Source organism: Amblyomma americanum, chromosome 5 (assembly GCF_052857255.1).
Source record: "Amblyomma americanum isolate KBUSLIRL-KWMA chromosome 5, ASM5285725v1, whole genome shotgun sequence".
NCBI lineage: Eukaryota > Metazoa > Arthropoda > Arachnida > Ixodida > Ixodidae > Amblyomma > Amblyomma americanum.
This window is the reverse complement of record NC_135501.1, coordinates 177,424,022-177,443,081: the sequence shown is the minus strand read 5'-3', so window position 1 is coordinate 177,443,081 and position 19,060 is coordinate 177,424,022. Positions and strand designations below refer to the sequence as shown.

General features: G+C 47.8%; 2 protein-coding genes across 2 annotated transcripts; one reads left to right on the top strand and one right to left on the bottom strand.

Moving 5' to 3' along the window:
- Positions 1-269: 269 nt before the first annotated feature.
- LOC144134400 (uncharacterized) lies at positions 270-4,692 on the bottom strand. Its single transcript, XM_077667322.1, has 4 exons — positions 4,510-4,692; positions 3,636-3,803; positions 2,351-2,563; positions 270-384 (listed from the first exon to the last, which is right to left on the bottom strand). The coding sequence occupies exons 1-3, from the start codon at positions 4,690-4,692 to the stop codon at positions 2,369-2,371; spliced, it is 546 nt and encodes a 181-aa protein (XP_077523448.1). The 3' UTR covers positions 270-384; positions 2,351-2,368.
- Positions 4,693-11,255: 6,563 nt separating this feature from the next.
- Positions 11,256-12,971, top strand: LOC144134399 (organic cation transporter protein-like). The gene has a single exon (XM_077667321.1). The coding sequence runs from the start codon at positions 11,256-11,258 to the stop codon at positions 12,969-12,971; it is 1,716 nt and encodes a 571-aa protein (XP_077523447.1).
- Positions 12,972-19,060: the final 6,089 nt, after the last annotated feature.

Sequence of the window (19,060 nt, the reverse complement as noted above, 5' to 3'; positions counted from 1 at the left end):
GTAAGAAAAGGGGGAGCGATTATAAGAAATGATAGGGGTAGCGGCAGTATACATTATGTACAAATAAATATTACGAAAATATTATTATTAGGGCCGTATGCGTTTAGAAACCTGGACGTGACCATGAAACATTCTTGCGTGTCGCTAGCTTGACACAAAAACGCCATTCATGCATAACCGCTTGTTTAATCCTATAAATTCGTTGTTCACAATATTTGCTAACGACTTTGAAAGAACGACGCCAGTATTGCTATTATTCAAAAAAAAGTTGATCAGTTCCTCGGCGGCTGCTGTTAGGGAGCCCGCAGCCGACAAATGGGTCAATTTTTGGGGGACGGAGACAACCAGGAGTGCAGGCGTACCATGTCGCAACGTAGACCAAACCTGCATTGCAAAAAAGAAATAAAATTTTTGACTGTAGAATCGCTGTCAGAACGTTTTCTAACAAGTGCAAGGAAGAGTAAAAAAACAGACCCACCAACTTCGCAAGCTCAAGGCCGCAAAGGTGGCAGAACCGACACTGCAGAGCACAATCGGAATCAAGGCTCCCTGATGCACAAATTATGATATCGGCAATTATAGAGTCAATTATAGAGTATTTATTTAGCGTTGAAGAATGTCTCGTGTGAGCACTTTTTCTTCTTTCATACACTGACTGCTTCGAGGCGCACATACGACAATGCCACTGAGACTCTAGAAAAGCTAGGCACTTGAAAAAAATCCTTCAATTCTTCAAGTTCGTGAAGTGGCAAAGCAAAACTTTAGGGGGCCATTAATCGGACCAACGCCGCGGAAGTGCGTTAGCTTTCTCCTTTCAGTCGCCGATATATTCCAGTTCCTATTTCATTCCACTTCAGATCTTATTCCCATTCCCACTACGCAATAACGCCAAATATCTTACAATTATGATAGATCGTGGCGATACTTCACACTAATGTGCAGCTAAGCGACGCACCACTGGCTTCTGAGAAGGTAGACCTGCCGCAACCATCATTTTCGCACAGACAGCTTTTCAGGAGGATGTATATTTTGCCCGTAGAGTTGCTCTTGTCTGAGTCATCCTAATTTTTGCTGACTTTTTTGGAGTCTCCATCCTAAAAGTGGAGAGGGGGCGACTGTCAGTACGATAGATAAGAAAACAGGTAAAAGGTTTCAGGTGAAGAGAGGCAAATCCCCTCTTAACGCCAGATTGCAGGTGGAGGCTTCACACAAACGCCCACAACGCTGAACGGTTTTCGCCTCCATGACCCTCCCAATGCTCTCACATTAAATGTCTCACAGGAAATGCAACAACTCGCGGACAATTACATTTCTTTTTCAAATTTCGTCACACAACGATACTTCTTTGTTCCTATCGGCATTTATTGAGTACGTCCGCTTGAGTAAAAAAAAATTGTAACATATCAACCGCAAAATCAGAAACTGGGGCACTTTTGAGTGAGGCAGGTCAACAAGCGACCGCAGTATTATGTCACTTAAGTGGGAAGCATAATGGCACACTCCAACTCCTTTTAGCGCGCAGGCTGCTGCTCTGATGACCAAGCAAAGCAGGAGTGAATACGACATTTCACTCCTGTGAATTTATATAGAAGGAATAAACAATGGCTGAAGAGACTAAAGTAGCCAGTTTATTCCTGAAGCGTGGCTGCCTCCACTAATAAGAGCGCAGAAGAGGCCTAAATAAAAGTGCGGCTTCTGCTCGCCATGGCAGCTCAGAATATGAAAGCAGCCAATACTCATGGAAACTAAGAAAAACATTACCAGAATGTCTCTTGCGTTTTAAGGTTCCCTTTGGTCACAAAAGTGGAGTTTTGTGTAGTGATGAACACTTAAGATACCTGTACAGAAAGCATAAGAACACAGCGTGCCGAAGCTAGATCCAAATCCATGACCTGGAGCGTCAGGTAACCACTGAACTAGAGCGGCGACTGTTTCGTATTCTGCTTTTGGGTGCCCGTATGCTGCGTGGGTAAAAAGATTAGAGTGCTGTCCAGCTGTGCGTTTGGTTTGGTTTATGGGGCTTAACGTCCCAAAGTTATCAAGGACGCCATAGTAAAGGTCTACGGAAATTTCTTTAACGCGCGCTGACATCGCACAGTACAAGGGCCCCTAGAATTTTGCCTCCATCCAAATTCGACTGCCACGGCGAGAATCGAACCCGCGTCTTTGGGGTCAGCAGCCGAGCCCCATAACCACTGAGCCACCGCGGCGGCAGCTGCCTGTTCGCCCAGAGCCTTGTTACCTCCCTTTTTATCGTGTTCCTTCTGTCCAGCTTCGTTCTGCAAGCCTCAAAGCACGCATATAGACCAACTAGGCGAAAAACAACCTTTGCTACTTAGAAGTCAAGTACTAAATAGAAGTCGCCCAGTCATCCTCTGCGCCGATCGAAGGGAGGCCGCGGTGGCGGCCCCAACTGCAGAGCCTCTTGCATCACCTCCGGCAGCTGAGGTGCCGGGGCCAAGACTTCGGCCAACATGAGGGCCAGCAGGATGAGCCACACTACCGCAAGGATCGCGTCGGCGGCGAACTTGCACGACAGCTGGCAGCACTCGCGGACGCGCACCTGCAAACATCATCAGCATCATCACCGGGCTCACTACACCCACTGCAATGTACACAGGTCACAAGATTTATGCCGGCACATGTCTCGCTAGCGCCGTTTTAGTACCAAACACACTATCGTTCTCGTTTAGGGCGCAGCGGGCTAGCTGTGAACCGATCAGTCGAATCCCACCAGCACCGAACACTGGAAAATCCCAAAATGGTATACGGCAACTGCGCTCGACAAATACAAGTATTCTAATCAACACCCAAGGTTGGGCATCAACACTGCGAAATTAACCCTTTATTGAGTTTAAACAATCGCTCAAAATCTGATGCACGTTCTTGGAATTTTCTTCTTGTTAATGTCTACATGTGGCCGTGTGCGTGCTTCAAATCTCCTGTAAAAATTTTTGCTTTACTATTCGCACATGCTACTACGCTGAATTGATTTATTTGATATCTTAAGCCTGTAGCTATTCTTGATCGTGTATTTTGATCATGACACTGTATTTTGGTGGCCCGCGTGTCATAAAGCCATCGTATAATGGCGATTCCCTTCCTCCCCTGTGCACCTTGTCATACCCAGCACTTCTGGACAAAAGCATTTTTGAGCGGGGAACCGTTTATTAATGCCGTTTTTTCATATAAGGTAATATTTATCTATAGCAATCAATATATCCGCTGATCACCCGACAGCAGTTTTATATTTTTTTCTATTCACGTCTTTGCTATCGTCAACAGCGTGCCGCGTTGGTTGTCTGTGGAAGTCTTAACTGTTCAATACGATCGATGGAAACACTTTAAAAGCGAGATTTTGCTGCATACTATATGTTCATATCAGTGGCTTAAAATTTTTCAATTTTCAAAATTTTTGCCCTAAAAAGCTGGAGTTCTAAGATCCATGACCATGACATCAATATTTTACGGATAACAACTGTGCCTTACGATGCACCTTTAAGCTGGATAAGGCTATTCTAGCTGGTTAAGGCTACTAGATTTAAGGCACATCCTACAAGCTCCCTGGCCATTGAGAGTGTTGCCAAAACCCGCACTGAAGCCAACAAATTGTAGCAGCCAGCTGTGCTCCTTACCCTGTTCTTTGCTCTCTCGAAGGAAGGTGTCAGGCAGTAGGCCCGGACAGCCGAGGCGTCGTCGGGGGTCGCGTTGTGCAACGAGCATCTCGGCAGCGTGTTATTCGAGTATCGGCACTGGCCAGATGTCAGGTGGTGACACCCTGTATTCGGCTGGACAAAGCGATTCTGATCCGATGATTTTGAACACGCAGAATAAAAGGATTGGTTTTTGCTTTTCTCATCTCGAAAGCATAAAAAAACCCGATGAATAGCCCTTGTTTCCAAGAGCCTTCTCAAGAGTTCACTCCTTACTGTTCGCGCCGTATACTCCCGCCTCCCCTTTATTGGCGCGGTCTCGTTGAGAGTAATCATTGCTTGAATTCACTTTTACCAAATTTGCCATTCGTTGTAATTTGCATGAAGACGTTTATTTGCCCTAAGCGGAGGGGCTTTATTTTCTTATTTTTTATATACATACTAATTGTGCAATGCAGCATTGCAGTCTGGCAAGAAGGGGCGGTGAGCATGATAAGCGAGAAAGTTTTAATATGAAAATAACTAAAACAAAACTAAGAGAGAGCGCAGACATACGAAGGTAAGAACATATAAAAATACTAAATGTTTATGTAGAACTAAAAGGAAACAGAAATGTTTGTTATTATAGAAGGCAGTAACAATGTTTTCAGGAAATAACTATTCTTACATTGTCTAAGGTAAAAATGATTTTCTTTACTACTCCTCGCTGGGAATAAGTTCCCCGACATTATTCCAATGAAATCCCTATAAAGCCAAACATTGCTCCGAGTGGCATTCATTTTTTTTCGAACGGACCAGAGCTTCCCAGCCTACCAGAGCGACACTTACGGATGAGAGTGATTTGAGGATGACTTACGGACGCACAAACGGTCTCCAAGCTCGGAAGCGAGGCGCAGAAGGCCGCGTCGAACATGGAAGCCCCTGCCGTCAACAAGCTGTCAGTGAGAACCATGCCGACCAGAATCCTGACTGGCACCAGGTAGGCCACTGAACTCATGAGTACGACGTAGAGGAGACCGTGTGCAACAACCGGTGCCATTGGTGCCTTTGCAGGAGCGGATGACTTTGGTACTCAGTGCGCTCCTTCTACTGGCCTGGCGGCCGATGCGAGCGGCTGTTGTTCAGAAAAAAAAAAGCAGATCTCTTTAAAGCACAAAAAACCAGAACTTCAGTACCAAGATAACGAACGAAAGAGCAGATATTCTTCAAGTATGAGTGCCTCAACTTACGGATGGTGCCGCTTCTCAAAGCGCCGACGCAGTGGTGCGCGGGAAGAACTTCTTCTTCTTCACCCCAGGTATATGGCACATACCCACGCGGGGGGATTGGCGAAGGTGTAGTTGAATAAACAAAGAAGTTTCCATGGAAGATGACAAAATTGTAGCACCAATCGTGAATTTTGAAAAATCAATGAATACAAAAAAACAGAACAATATTGAAAGTTAAATAACAGACAGCGTTTTGGTGAAAAAAGAAGAGCTCGTAGAACTTTAAAAGAATTAGCACATCAACCTACCAGTTGCAATTATGTAATCGTAGAGAAACCCACAAATAGAACCCAATGCAAATCCCTTGGCGTTCGCACCAAACGATAATAATACTGGCAAAGATAAAAGGAGCTCTAACCTGGAGAGAGGGACCTCCAGGTAAATCTTTCTCTGAAGTGCGAACGTTGGCTTTCTTCATTTTCCTCTACTTCGATTATATCGCAAGTAGGGCCCCTATCAGTTGCCGTAGCTGCACTACCTTGGTCAACATCTCGGTATATTTTGTCAGCAGCAATGATGGCTTTCATTTATAGCACTCGCCACACTCTCTTAAAAGATAATTTTCTTTCAAAAATGTTCCATTCTGTGGATTAGTATTGTCTGCGGATATATTGAGTTTTATAGTAAGATTTCCCAATATATAAAAATTGCGTTCATAAACTATTTACCGTTCAAAATGCTTTTCTCCACAATTGTTGCACGTGTGTGCCTTTCCATTGCTGTCTTGTTCTGTTTTCCATCAACTTAACAGCAAGATGGAACGACGGAAAAGTGCCTTTTTAATTAATTTTTCCCTGTTTAATGCAGGCGAAGTTAGAGGGCATACAGTATCATGCTCTTGACATATTCTTTGCACTGAATAAGTCTGTGATGAAGAGTTTTGTCGATTGTGCGCTGCCAAAGACGATGCGAAGGACGAGCGCAAGAACATTGGAAGGCGTAATGATGGCGGCACGCAGGGCTTCTATCTAAGCTCGAGGTTCAAAAAGACATGCCTACAATGTCTCTGCTCGGGTAGAATGTCTCAGGACTGACTTCAACGACACCTGCCTCGGCGCTTCGGTTCCCTTCCTCACACAGCCTAAAGCCCCTATGGCGCAGCTTGGCTAACACATCTGATCCGACGAATCCGCCAAACACGCTCTCACCGGACAGGCGCTAACTTAAAGGGGCCATGACGTGGTCGCTCTTTATATTGCAGTTTCTGCTTCAGTAACTAATACAAGAGCTTGTGACTAAGTTTCCGAAATTTGGCTGCCCTGGATGCGTTGTATATTAAAAAAAAAATCCGATCGAAATTGAGAACTGGGAACTCCTCCTACCGGAAGCGACCGCCATATTGAATTCTCTCGTGACGTCACTAGGGTCGAAACGGAGCAACGCCTTCTGCTCTCGTTGCTGCAATGTGCGCAGCGATGTCCCTTTCCTTCCTGTAATTTCGCGGGCGAACGAAGTAGCAATCGTCCCCCATATATGAGTGGCTGGCGCTGCAAAAGCGTTATTAACAGTTACGCAGTTATTCTTCGGTATAGGTAGGGTCCGGTCACAGTAGGCCGAAGCGGCGGCGATCAACGGTCGGGTGAGCTGGTCGGTATACAAATGCGGTCGCTGATGCACCGGTCTCTCACGCTAGATCAGCGACGACGCCAGCACGACCAGCAACTCCGTATCGCAATAGTGTAAAGAGTGAACTTAATGGGAACTGGCAGAGTGTGGTGGGGGACTAGTTTGTATGACATTCTATAAACTTAATAACTTTAAAACTTATTGGACCTGATCATACTAGCCACGGCGACATACGCGATGTGCGTGCACCAGCGCAGCTGTGCTTTCATTCGGTTCCTGCGCACAGAATCTATCGGTGAGACAAGCGACACGGGCAGAAAACGCCGCAGGACGGTGCCGCTCGTTGCTCGACGCCGTCGCCTGGTCTTGTCCGGCTGAGCGAAAGCTTGACGTCCGGTGAATAGACGGCCCGAAAACTGCGCTTGTGTACCTTATGCGTATCGGAAAAAGCGGAACTAGCTGCTGCATTTCGTATCTTCACAATTTCTTACTAATCAGCGGGGAACTTTTGCCATATTCTTGAATTTCGGTTGACGGTGGACCGCCGGCCCCCTTCGTGACGAGGCCTAGCGAGTACGCAGGATTCGTGTGTGCGATTTCGGCGATTGCGAAGAGCGAATTCGCAAGTTTTAGCGCCTGAAAATAGCTGTCGAGCAAAGGTTTGGCTACAGTGCCCTATAAGCGACGACTGCCTACATCGCCGGGCGCGAGTACAATAAGCGGGAAGTGCTGCTTTGTGACCCGGTCTTCCCAGCATGTGCTGAGAGCAGCCGGCAGCAGCCTTCGGCGTCGACTGTGGACAACAAATCTGGTTGTTTTCATTAAGTCAAGTAATGTCCGAACGTATTTTTAGCTAAAGCCTTTTAAAATCAGATATTGTTGGCATAAGAGGAAGCAGATGCAATTAAGTGGGAAGCGCCAGTCCTACGTACGCTAAGCGTTTCCCAAGCAGGCGATAGAGCATCAGCGGCGCTTAATTGTTGCAGTGTTATCATAGTGTGTAAATGAGTAAAAATACAATCTGTGGGCAGTACTACGTAATATTTAAAATAAGGAGAGCCCACCTTGCGTTTTATGCCCCGCAAACGAGCAGTACTGTTTGCGCACAGCTATGTAAACAACCCCAGCGCGGGGCTGCAGTTGTCGTTATCGTCGCATTCCTGGGCCACAATGCGCACGCACAGTAAACGCTAAGTGATGTACTATTATTTTCAAGCACTCATTTAGACGGCGGCGACTATTCATCGGTGCTGGCAGTGAAAGCATTCTAGTCGCGTAGGGTTTTGCAAGTGGCTTGCCTCCTGCAAAAGGGTCCTACGAGTCGAAGGGAATGTATGTTCGACTTACAAATGCACACTTTGTTGTTGTTGTTGTTGCCTTGGTGACATAACACATACCCACGTCGGGGGATTGGCCAGGGTTCAGTGAGGAGACCCCCATAGAATAGGGTAAACTGGTGTCAAGCTAATGATTGAGAGATGGTTGAAATTATGTAGTAATTTAAAAGGAAAGGAAGAAACAAGATATCGGGAGCGAATATCAGAGAATTAAATAATTAAATATATGAAAACCCCAAACGCTGTTTTAAATGCGGAAATTTCGGAAACAATTAGCAAGGGAATCTACAGGTGGCTGTTACATAATTGTGGAGGTATTCGCAAACTTGATGCAATGCAAAACCCCTGCCGCTCGCGCCGAGAGGAGGGGGATCGACAAAGTGAGACCCAACTTTGTAATGGGAATTTCCAGGTGTGCTCTCCTCTGATGCGCAAACCTCCGGCAAGAGAGTAGGAAATGCTCCAATGTCTCGACTTCACCACAAGCCGCACAAAGGTTTGTGGGACTGAATCCGCATCTACATAAGTAAACATTTAAACGGGGAATCCTGCACTGAATGAGTGTCATCGCTAGCTCACGCTGCCGGGTTTTACATGCACGAGCCCTCCATGGGTACATGAGATGTTGGTAGTTAACAGTAGAGAGTGAGGGATTGTTGCACGTGGCGGTTATAAAGTGAAAACGCCGAAATCAACTCATACCGAAACGAACAAGATTAGGGACGCTACAGGCAACAGGTGTATTTAGAGCTGATTTTGCCAAAAAGTCTACTGATTCATTTTGTAAAATACCGCAGTGACCTGGTTTCCAAACGAAGTGCACCTCTTTCACCCATCCAGGAATAAAAACTTCAGTGAGCGTCTCAAAAAAGCGTTTCGTGTGGACTCCAGCGCCAACAACACAGAGACAATCTGAAAGGAATATCACCTGAGAAACAGTTGTGGGAATTTTCAAAGCGGCCAGCCCAAGAGCAATAAACTCTGCTAGAAATATGGTTGTATAATCCGGGACTCTAACCGAGAAGCTCCACGAGAGAGACTCTGAAAAAATACCATCCGCTGCCTTCTGGCCTGCCCCAGACGCATCTGTAGCAATCACAATATGCTGGGAGAAATGGGCAAGGTGATCACAGAGGAGCCCAGTTATTGTCCTTGCTGGCACATTATTCGCATTAGGTTGGAAAATATAATAAAAGCAATATCCACAGGGGACGCTGCCTATTCAACTCTGCATACAAAATTGAGATCCACACCAACGTTGGATAAAAGGTTCTGAGTAAAAACAACTTGAGAGCGGCGGAACCTTGCCCAATGAGGAGTGAGAAAAAGGGCTGGGTGGGAGACGAAAATAGGAGTAGCCACACCAGAAGCCGACTCAAATGCTCGCAATATAGTACTGACAGTTAAAATGTGAAAACGGGAGCTAAGGTTGGGAATACGAGCCTCCAGGTACAGAACTGCGGTAGAAACTGATTGAGGGAGACCTAGACAGAGGCGCAGTGCGCGCCTTTCTAACAGCAGCAACGGATGAAGCTTATATTTAGGGGAGCCGCACATGCACACATGAAGCAGGGAAGTCGTCTCATTCGACACTTTTTCCTGCTCCTTTCGTGATTCAAGGTTACTCTTGTGCCACCTTGTGATAATCTGAGTTTAATTATTGATAAGATGAATAGCGGACAAGAAATTGGTAGCCAGCTGCAAAACAGCTGACATCGGCGAAGGCTTGCACGGCACGTGCCGCTTTTCACATACGGGAGCACTTGACTGCTGAAAAGAAACCACACTCATAACATAAAAATAACATGTTTCTGAGCGTAAATAATGAAGCAGGGGTCCATCGATTTCGGTTTTCTCAACAATCACAAAACGAGCAAGTCCGCTTTCCCAAGGATCACTCAGCTCGTGTACTAAGCTGAACGCTTCCGAAAAGAAAACACCATGATAGTCATGATAGTCTATGTAAAAAGGAACCTTCCCGCCTGATAAGGTAACGGCTGCCGCAGTGGGTTTTCCAAACTTCCTCTCGAAAAACAGCATGTGCCCCTTGCTCTCGTGCACTTGCATAATCCTTCATCATTCTCTTTAGGTCGATAGCTCTTAACGTGTCTCTGCATGAGTATTCCGGCGCTGTCAGGTATGCGCTGACTTCGTATTCCTCGCCGTCGAGTCCACAATTTCATATTAGTCGCCATTCATTCTGCTGCTTTGTTGTGTACGCACAACGATAAAAACATTCTGCTCCAGTTTGAGCCTAATAGTGATTGCCCCCACCAGACTTGCGCAGCCAGGGACTAACGCAACCGCGGACGATACTGCTTTCCCGTTGGATCTCTTCAAATCAACCCCGTTTCTCTGCTGCATGATCATTATTACTATGTTGATCACTGTCGTGGGAGGCTTCGGCGATACCCTTGATCCTTTAGAACCTTCTTCGCTTTCCTCTCCTGTGATTAACAATTTTTGCTCTCCTGAGCAGCCTCCATCGTGCGTCTCGGCTCTTCTGCTTCCGCTTCTTCCCTGCCACGATTCACATTCCCGAAGTTCTTCTGATTGCGTGCTCTCTATATTCTCTCGCCTCTTGAATTTGCGGGATCTGCATGCTTTCTGGGTCGTAGTCCCACTGGCTCACTATACCGGCTGGTCTCTCGTAGTACCAGCCACCTCAGAGGCCGAGATGACGTTAGGCTTATCAATAAGAATACGAGAGGGAAAGCACCTTAGGTGGTTGTGCAACAAACCTTGAAGTAAAGGAAAGGGCTGCAGCTTTGCATTCGATGGGAAAATGAGATCGAACGCAATCTGTACAGAAGGTGACTTCTTAAATATTTGGCGGACATCTGTGAAATTAATGTTCAAGGGATCAAGGAGAGACTGCACGAAACACATAAGTGAAGCATGCAAACGAGACCAGGTGGAACTAAAAAAGACTGCAAGTTGACTAAGAAATATTGTACTGGGTGCGTAAGAGATGAGTCGCACAATTTTCAAAATGATTGAACTTTGAAAACGTTTGACGGTATAGACTCTCGAGCACTAGCGTGGGCTTACACCTTCGTCCTCGTCTTTCAGCACAGTGAGGCACTCCACGGCAAAGGCAGATCACAAAATTGTTCAGGAATGAATCAGGTGCATCACTGATCATGACATGTAATTTCGCTATAACTGAAGGCAAGGAACGAAATGCTCACACGTAGTTGAGTTCATTCATCATTTCGTAACACTACACCTGTATTCATCGTGTTTCCTGAGATTATCATCATCGTACCGGCGCGCCACGAGTGCACGCTCCCAATAAGGCCAACGGCTAGAGGCAGCACGCCCTTCCACGCCCGCCATACTTGCGCTAGAGACGGTGAATTGCTTTCTAAACCGTTATACTAGTCATCGCGGATCCTTTCGACCAGCAGAGCATCGTGGTCTCCACCGCCATGTCACGCGCCGGCAGTCCAAGGTCGGTCACGCCAACAGCGTCCGTCAGTTTTACCCGGGCGCCCACCACCGGCTTATCGACCGAAGAAGTGCGGTCTAGCGGACCGTACGCCCACGGCAGCTTCCAACAGCGGACGCTCTTCTTCGGCATCACCGCCATGGTGGCACTGATATGTCACAGCCAGTCATTCGCCCTCATCTCGGGCCCCGTGGACCACTGGTGCAAGCCCCCACCGCAGTTCTCCCATCTGTCGGTCGAGAATTGGAAAAACGTGGGCATACCTCTGGACGAAAAAGGCGGCTACAGCCAGTGCTACGCCTACGTCCATCCGACATTGGGTAACAGCAGCGGCCCCACAGAGACATTTGCATGCGATACGTGGGACTACGATCAAGGACTGGCCAGGCGGACTGTCCGCAGCTTCTGGAACATGGTCTGTCACCGGTCTTGGCTGCGGGCTTTGGCCGACGCAGTCTACATGAGTGGAGCAGTGGTCCTCGTTCCCTTGACCGGGTACGTGGCTGACATGTCGGGCCGGCAGCCGGTCATCACTGCAGCAGTAATGTCTTTGCTCTTCAGTGCTCTGGGCAGCTGCTGCGCGGACACATACTTCGTCTACGTGGCCTCGCGGTTCGTCAGCTCAGGCAGCGTGAGCAGCATCTTTGTCATCACATTTATCTTGATCTACGAACTGACTCCGTTCAAGTACCAGGCATCCTACCTAGTCCTCTTGACCTCCGTCCCTTTTGCCTGCGCCGATGTGTTCGTCTTCTTCATGGTCCGCCTTGATTTGGCCTGGTATTGGCTGCAGACGGTCGTCTTGAGTCCCACGGCACTTCTGCTATCAACTTTCTTTGTCGTCAACGAGTCACCCCTTTGGCTCATCACGAAGTCGCGGTTCCGCGAAGCCGAGATAGTCATGAAGCGAGCTGCCAAGATAAACGGTGTAAAGCTCGAAGCAGCCCAGCTGTCGGTGCGCAGACTGCGATCGGAGCTTAAAGGGCGTGAGGGCAGTCACACCGCCGCTTCACCGGCCGCCGTCGTGAGCGCAGGCGACCTTCGGGAACGAGCTGCTCTCGTCTTCCTCATGAGTTTCGCCGTCATGCTCGCTTACTACCGCATGTTGTGGGCTGTACTGGAGCTCCAAGGCTCCGAGGTGGTGAAGGTTACGGACTTTTGCTTGGGCATACCCAGCTACACGGCCCTCTACATTGCCGTTAACATCGCCGGCAGAAAGCAGCTTCTCTTGTTTATGCTACCGCTGCTCGGAGGTCTGTGCAGTCTGTGTGGTGTGGTTGTGTACGCACGACCCTGGTACATCGCCTACGTTCTCATGACCATCGCAAAGCAGTGCGCCATCCTGACCGCAACCGCACACTACATCTTTATTGCGGAACTGTTCCCGACGAGCGCTCGATGCGCAGTCATGTGCGCAGCGTACGCCTGTGGTCGAGTAGGGGCGATAGTTGCCTCTTCACTTCGCCTGCTGAAGGAGTACGGACGCGATGATGTGGGCTTTGCAATCGTTGGCAGCGTGGTATTTTCCAGCCTAGTACTTGTGCTGCGACTGCCCGAGACCATCTTTGGACACCAACAACAGCCAAACAAAGAGCAGAGGAAGGACCCGCTATTCCTAATGCAAGTGTCTTTGAATAGGATGCCTCGTGGGAGTGGACAAAGAAGTCCGCGACGAGCTGGCAAGGCCCGTCGATGACATCGGTGGATAATGCGCGGAGATTCAACAACGTGCTGTAAAAGCAGACCCATTTCGACTTTTGTTTGTAATTGTGTGTATAGACTGAACAAGAACACTAAGCAGATGTGCAGTGGACTAACTTATAACAACATATAATTTCGCATGGCTAATCTCTCACCCAGATAGGTTTATTTTGGTCAAAAACACGCATTATCTTGCAGTGCGTTTTTTGTGTGCCAACATCTCACCAGCTTAGTATCGCAGTGCACTATCATTTTTGTCACCTAGTCCTCCTATTTTTCAAAATCTGGAATTACGCATCAAATGAAAGCTCTTCACTATGAGCGAAGATTTGTTTTCAGTTCGCACTTAGCAACAATATGCACCACAAAGCCACTGAGAGTCACCGATACTTTATGTGAGCCTTTATGCCGTACTCAAGGAAACCTTTTCGTGCTAATGCAGTCCGATTTTTGCAGCGAAGTAGGGATTACTTATATTTCAGCTATCCTCAGGTGCCAATGTCACATACGCGGACGTCTTGATTCGCTTTCTTGGAATTTATTACGTAAGCTGGAATTTATTTCGTAAGCTGAACCAGTTGTCCACAATCGTGGTAGCCTGTGTCCGTTGTTCCTATCTCCACTGGGTCTCCTATCTTCATTTCACGTTTCATGTCCGCTGCGTTGCGACGCGCACAATAAATACTTCCATCTTGCAGAATCAACCATAACAGTTTTAAATCTCTCTAATTGTCGACGTTCCTGGTTTGGGTTGTTTGGCATAATGCCTTCATCAGTCAGTAGTTAATGAGCAGCATCTAATCGTTCCACACACTTCGGCGGATATCTACTGGAAGCGTATTAACAGGCCCTGTACCATGCATGGTTCTAATGACTGTCAGTACAAATATACAAGCGCAGCCGGAGCACTCTGGTTCGATCTCGCCGCAGCGGCCGGGTTTCGATGCAGGCGAAACGGAAAAGGCGCTCGTGAACTCTGCGATGTCGGTGCAGGTGTTCGCCTTGACGTGAAACACTGTGCTTTTCTCTTTCCTCAAAAACTAATTAGCGTATGCCGAGCACTAAACCCAAATAACGTGAGGGAATGTGGCGCCATCTGTCGGTTCCAGCAAGTTTCTACGTGGGAATTTTTTAGCCCTCTCAGTTAGTTGGGCCTTTCGCGTATCTAGGAAGCCGCGTTAGGTGCACTAGGTCACGGTCGTGTGCGTCAACATTACAAGAATTTAACCAGTTTCGCAGCTCCCAATGCAAGCTAGCGGTGCAAGGTGGCCCCAGTGGCGGGAACGAGACCTAATGGCGCTGTAGCAGACGACGTGCTCCCACTGCATGAAGGCGGCTACAGCTATTGCTACGCCTGCGTCCGTCTCCCACTCTGTAACGACAGAGGAACCGTCAGGACGTTTGCTTGCGACACGTGGGACTACGATCAAGGACGGGCCAGGCGCACTGCCCGCAGCTTCTGGAACATGGTCTGCCGCAGGCGATGGATGCGGGTAGTGGCCGACGCCATCTAGATGAGGGGAGAGCAGCCAAAGCAATACACAGACAAGGCAGCAACGGGGCAAGCTGGTTGTGCATATTGATTGGAAAAAAATGACAGTGGCTTAGATCGGCAATGCCAGGATATACGTAGCGAGAGGCTCCAAAGAAAAGCTGTAGTGGCGGAGTGGAAGCGTCCCCATCTCGAGCGCCGAAGGCCCTGGTTCGACTCCCGGCTTCTACGCCGGCTTTTTTCTTTTTGTATTCTTTGAGTACTGTGCGTGCCTTCAGCATCAAACGGCGGCGCTGATAATAAAAGATTTCATCACCAGGGATGTTAAAGGCGTGCCTGCAAACAGCGCGGCGGCAACCTCACATTGCTCAAGCCTGCAGAGCTACCCTGAAACCTGGCCGAAAACCCATGAACGTGGAACGACCTCACCAAAAATAAATACCCGGCACCATTGAAGTTGCTTACTCTGGGTATAATATAAAAAGTATTGATCATAAGGTTAATGGCGTTGAAGGAGATTTCATTCAAGTGATGTTTATTGGCACCAGTTATTGGCACCAGTTTGTTTTCACTGCCTCACTTCTTCTCATTGCCATCTCCATCTCGAGAACGTCGCTGCAGATTCATGTCGATGACCTCAGGCTTAATGACAGCTTTCTACCGCATTTTAATCTTCATTGTTTTTATTCGGAAGTGCAGCTCCTGACATTTTTGCGGTACAACGCTTTCCTCGTTTTAATGTGCATTATTATCGATTTAAAAGGCACGAAAAAGGAATGAAAGAATTCTTTTGCGGGGCTCTGACTAAAAAACAGCGCATCTATAACTTTTTTTTATGGGATGGATAATTAGTGCCGCTACCCTACACCGCTGAGGGCTTAAAAGAAGAAGATAGGCAAATATTCCACACACACCAGTGCTCCGGAAATACCAGAATAGGCGCTTTAGTTGCGGTGAGGGAGCTGTGGATCACCACGCACCGCCCATTTTCATTTCACTGTGCATTGAAGAAGGCCACGCTTGTCGCAGGAAAAGCTGCATCCATCAGAGCGAAGACGCGATCGCATAGAGCCAGCTTTTGCTTGCGCCATGTTATTCGTCATGCTAGTTGCTTTGGTAGTCTCCCTGCTGCCCGTCATTCTTTTCTACAATGTCTTCACCAGCGCAATCTTGGCTGTGTTGGCGAAGTACGCTGTGTCGTTCTGCGGCCCGCTTCCAAGCCTGGCGACCACATGTGCAGAGGTAAGTCGGCCAAAAACCCCAAAGGTTCACAGCCTGGGCGAGCCAAGCTTTGCTTTCTTGCGCAGTGGGCAATACACTTGTCTAGAAAGACCGAACTGTGTGTTCTGCAGCTCCCAAAGCTGCTGCGACCAGGAAGACAAAAAATGACGGTGAAATCATGAGTTCAACTGCACATTCTTACATCCAGACCATTTTTAACCAAATAATATGGCTAGGTGTTGTGGACTCAGCCTGAAACACACCCAAAGCGTGTTCTAGACAAGCGTATTGCCCTTTGTACCACGGTCCTAAGAGGAACCGACATGGTAAAAGGGTTCGGGCAAGATGGTTTGCCTTTGAGCCTGTAGTGGGGCCCTCAAGTTATTCCTGGAGGTTTGAAATCTGTCAATGTAAAGTGGAGAGCAGGAAACGAACTTTCTAGTCTGAGGGGAGAGGACGAAGGAAGAGGACAGTTTAAGTGGGAAGAGGGCGCGGGATGCTACGTGTAGCGTGAAGGACATTGCTGTCGCTAATCAGAGCCGAGGGGTGGGGAGTAAGGCGAGTCACATTCTGATTGCTTGATTGTAGCTCGAGAGAAGCCGGGGATTTGGTATATCGTGCGGTGATTGACGGATGGGATGAAGCCGCTCGCTTGCACGGTGTGAACTGAACTCGTCACATGCAGCTGGTGGTCCGCCTGCGGGGAACACTGATCCAAACGCATACTTTGCGCACGAATCGCATTGATTTCTTGACATTTTTTTAGTATGCTTTGAAATTACCAAAATTCGAAGACGCATATGTCACTGAAAATACAATCGCTCTTTCTTCAGCCCGGGACAGGTTGCAGCCATCTCACATCTGGCCAGTGCTGGTACTCCAACGACACGCTCCTCACCTGTTCGCTGGGCAACCGGAGCCTGGAAGACGGCTTGGTGGTTGAGGCTTACTGCCTAGCTCCTTCCATCCAGGCCGCTAGATTCAAGGTAAGAACCAAACTCTTTTTAATGATGAGGTATGTAAGGAAATGTGCACAAGAAAAGCATGCTCTTGAAAATTCTTTCTGCGGCCGATTGGTCAAATCACACTATCTCACTAGCTCTTTTTCTGTCGTCAGTCTTTCTGTCGACTGTTCGGGTAGCGAAATTGTATACGCCACCCTTAGCTCAGAAACTGGTGTATGCAGACTGCAGCATCCTTTAGAGGACGCTACTACTTGTTCCTCTGTGCAAGCTAAACGTGTGCTGTCATAAATGGCATTAGGCCGCTTCATGAGAGAGTCGGGAGCTTTTGTCCTTCCCGCGATTAGGCATCTCCGTCTTCACTGATATTTTTTTTTCTCGCAACTACGCTCAGGAGGCATCCCTCAACTCTTGGAGCAGCGAACCTGTAGCAGGCCTGTGCTTGGTTGTCGCAGCGCTGGTTCTCCGCCTGAAATTTCGGATTCCCTATTCGATCACTGCCGCCCTACCCATCGCCGGCCTCGTGCTTCTCGTCGACCCGCGCTCAATCCGGGACCTGCTCCTCTTCGACGTGGCCACCATGCACGCAATGGACCTCCTTCCGTTCGTCAACTCTTCGAAATTCATCTCTACGGACGCATTTATCAAGCGCGTAAGCAAATATGACCAAGGCCCTGGGTTTGATTTGGGCAGAGGTAATAGCTGTTTGTGTTAAAAAACCTCTGAAAAAGGTGGCACCGTGGGTAAGAAAAGCAGAAGATACGTGCACATTAAATCGTCCACCCTTCTCCCTTCATTCATTTTTCTGTCCAGCTGTAACCTCTAACAATGTAACCTGTAACCGGTAGTTGTGACCTGTAACAATTAATGTTACAACTCAGTGTTAGCTCTGCCTCCCAATAGTTTACCCGGCGTGGTTCTTTATTTTTTTTTAGCCGCATGCTCCTCTGCCAAGACACGACAATGGAGGGCGGGTCTGGAATGGGAAGAGGGGCCGTCATCTTCAGCAAATCGTTTTCCAAGCCACCTCCTGCATGCTTCTTCTTGTAACGACTTTGCGGTTTTTATGGACCCATAAAAGCCCCCTCACGACTTTGGTCGTGCGAGGCGCATGACGTTAGTGTATCAGTATTCTTGTGGGGTACGATGACGTCAATAATTTATTTGTAAACTATCGGCTCGATTTTGAGGACACACACACGGCATGAGCGCTCGGCGACGTTTAGTCTGGACAATCTTGCATTTTATATCCACCTTGACAAATGTTTCATTGACCCTTCAATAGCTGAGCTCAGCGCCTAGCCGTGCTGCAGGCAGACACCCCGGAAGATAAGAGCTAACGATTTCTCACGTCTCTCCATATTTCTCAAGTTTCACCGCTGTAAAACTTTTGGTAGCGGGACACCACGTACAGCCCCCGTTAAAAGTATTCCGGCCACAGTGTTCAGCTACAGTGGCATTAAAGTCCCTTTAATACTATGATACATGGAGCATTCAAAGGAGACGTTAAACAAAAAGCTTCTTAACAGCGAGAGTGAACCTCCTGCTCGCATGTTAGGGCCCTTTCGTCGTTAACGGTGCCGTGGACTATTATGCGGCTCAAACGGAAAGCCTTTCGCCTGAAGACTTTCGAACGACCCTGTCGCTGGTTGGCCTCAGTGTTAAAAACACATTCTTCAAAACGTGACTCAGCGTGGCCGGGTGAACGCATATTCTTCTCAAATTTCGGGTATATGCAACTCTGTTTAGGGTCTGTTTAAAAAAAAATGCGTGAGTTCTCCAGCTTGAGTGGTATTGAAAGACTGGAAGCAATACTCACTGTGATTTCAAGCTATCAAAGTTTGAAGTTTTTGTTACAGAAGGTGTGCCATGAGGAGCGTTCCTCAACTTTCGATTGGTTAAAAGTTTTTCTTGCTCTCAGCCGTCCAATAAAGCTTAGGTTTCACGAGCACCCAGATGGATGAGTCAGGCTGAAATATTCATTCTGCTGCGCATACATTCGACTACATTATCCTCATGATGCATTGTTGCATGTATTTTCAAGGCATTCAGACCACGTGCAACACAGCGCTTGATGAATTTCCACAGTGAAAGTATTGCATCTAGTGTTGAACATTTATCCTCTGATTTCATGGCAACACCGAGACAAGGCAAATATATTTTTGTTTTAAAGCTGACTAACAGAACTTTTGCTCCCGTCTAAAAGAGGTTGAATAAAGTACCACAGGCTGTGACTAATTCATTCTTGAAGATAAGTTTTTTCAACAGACAAGGTTGATGCTCTTTGCAGGCACGCGTACGAGAGTGCTGCCAGCTGTCGTGCAAGCTGACGGCTGACGCGGCCCGTGGGATCATCCGGCTGGCCATGTCGCTGTCACTGCTATGCACCATGGGGAGCCGCATCTACTT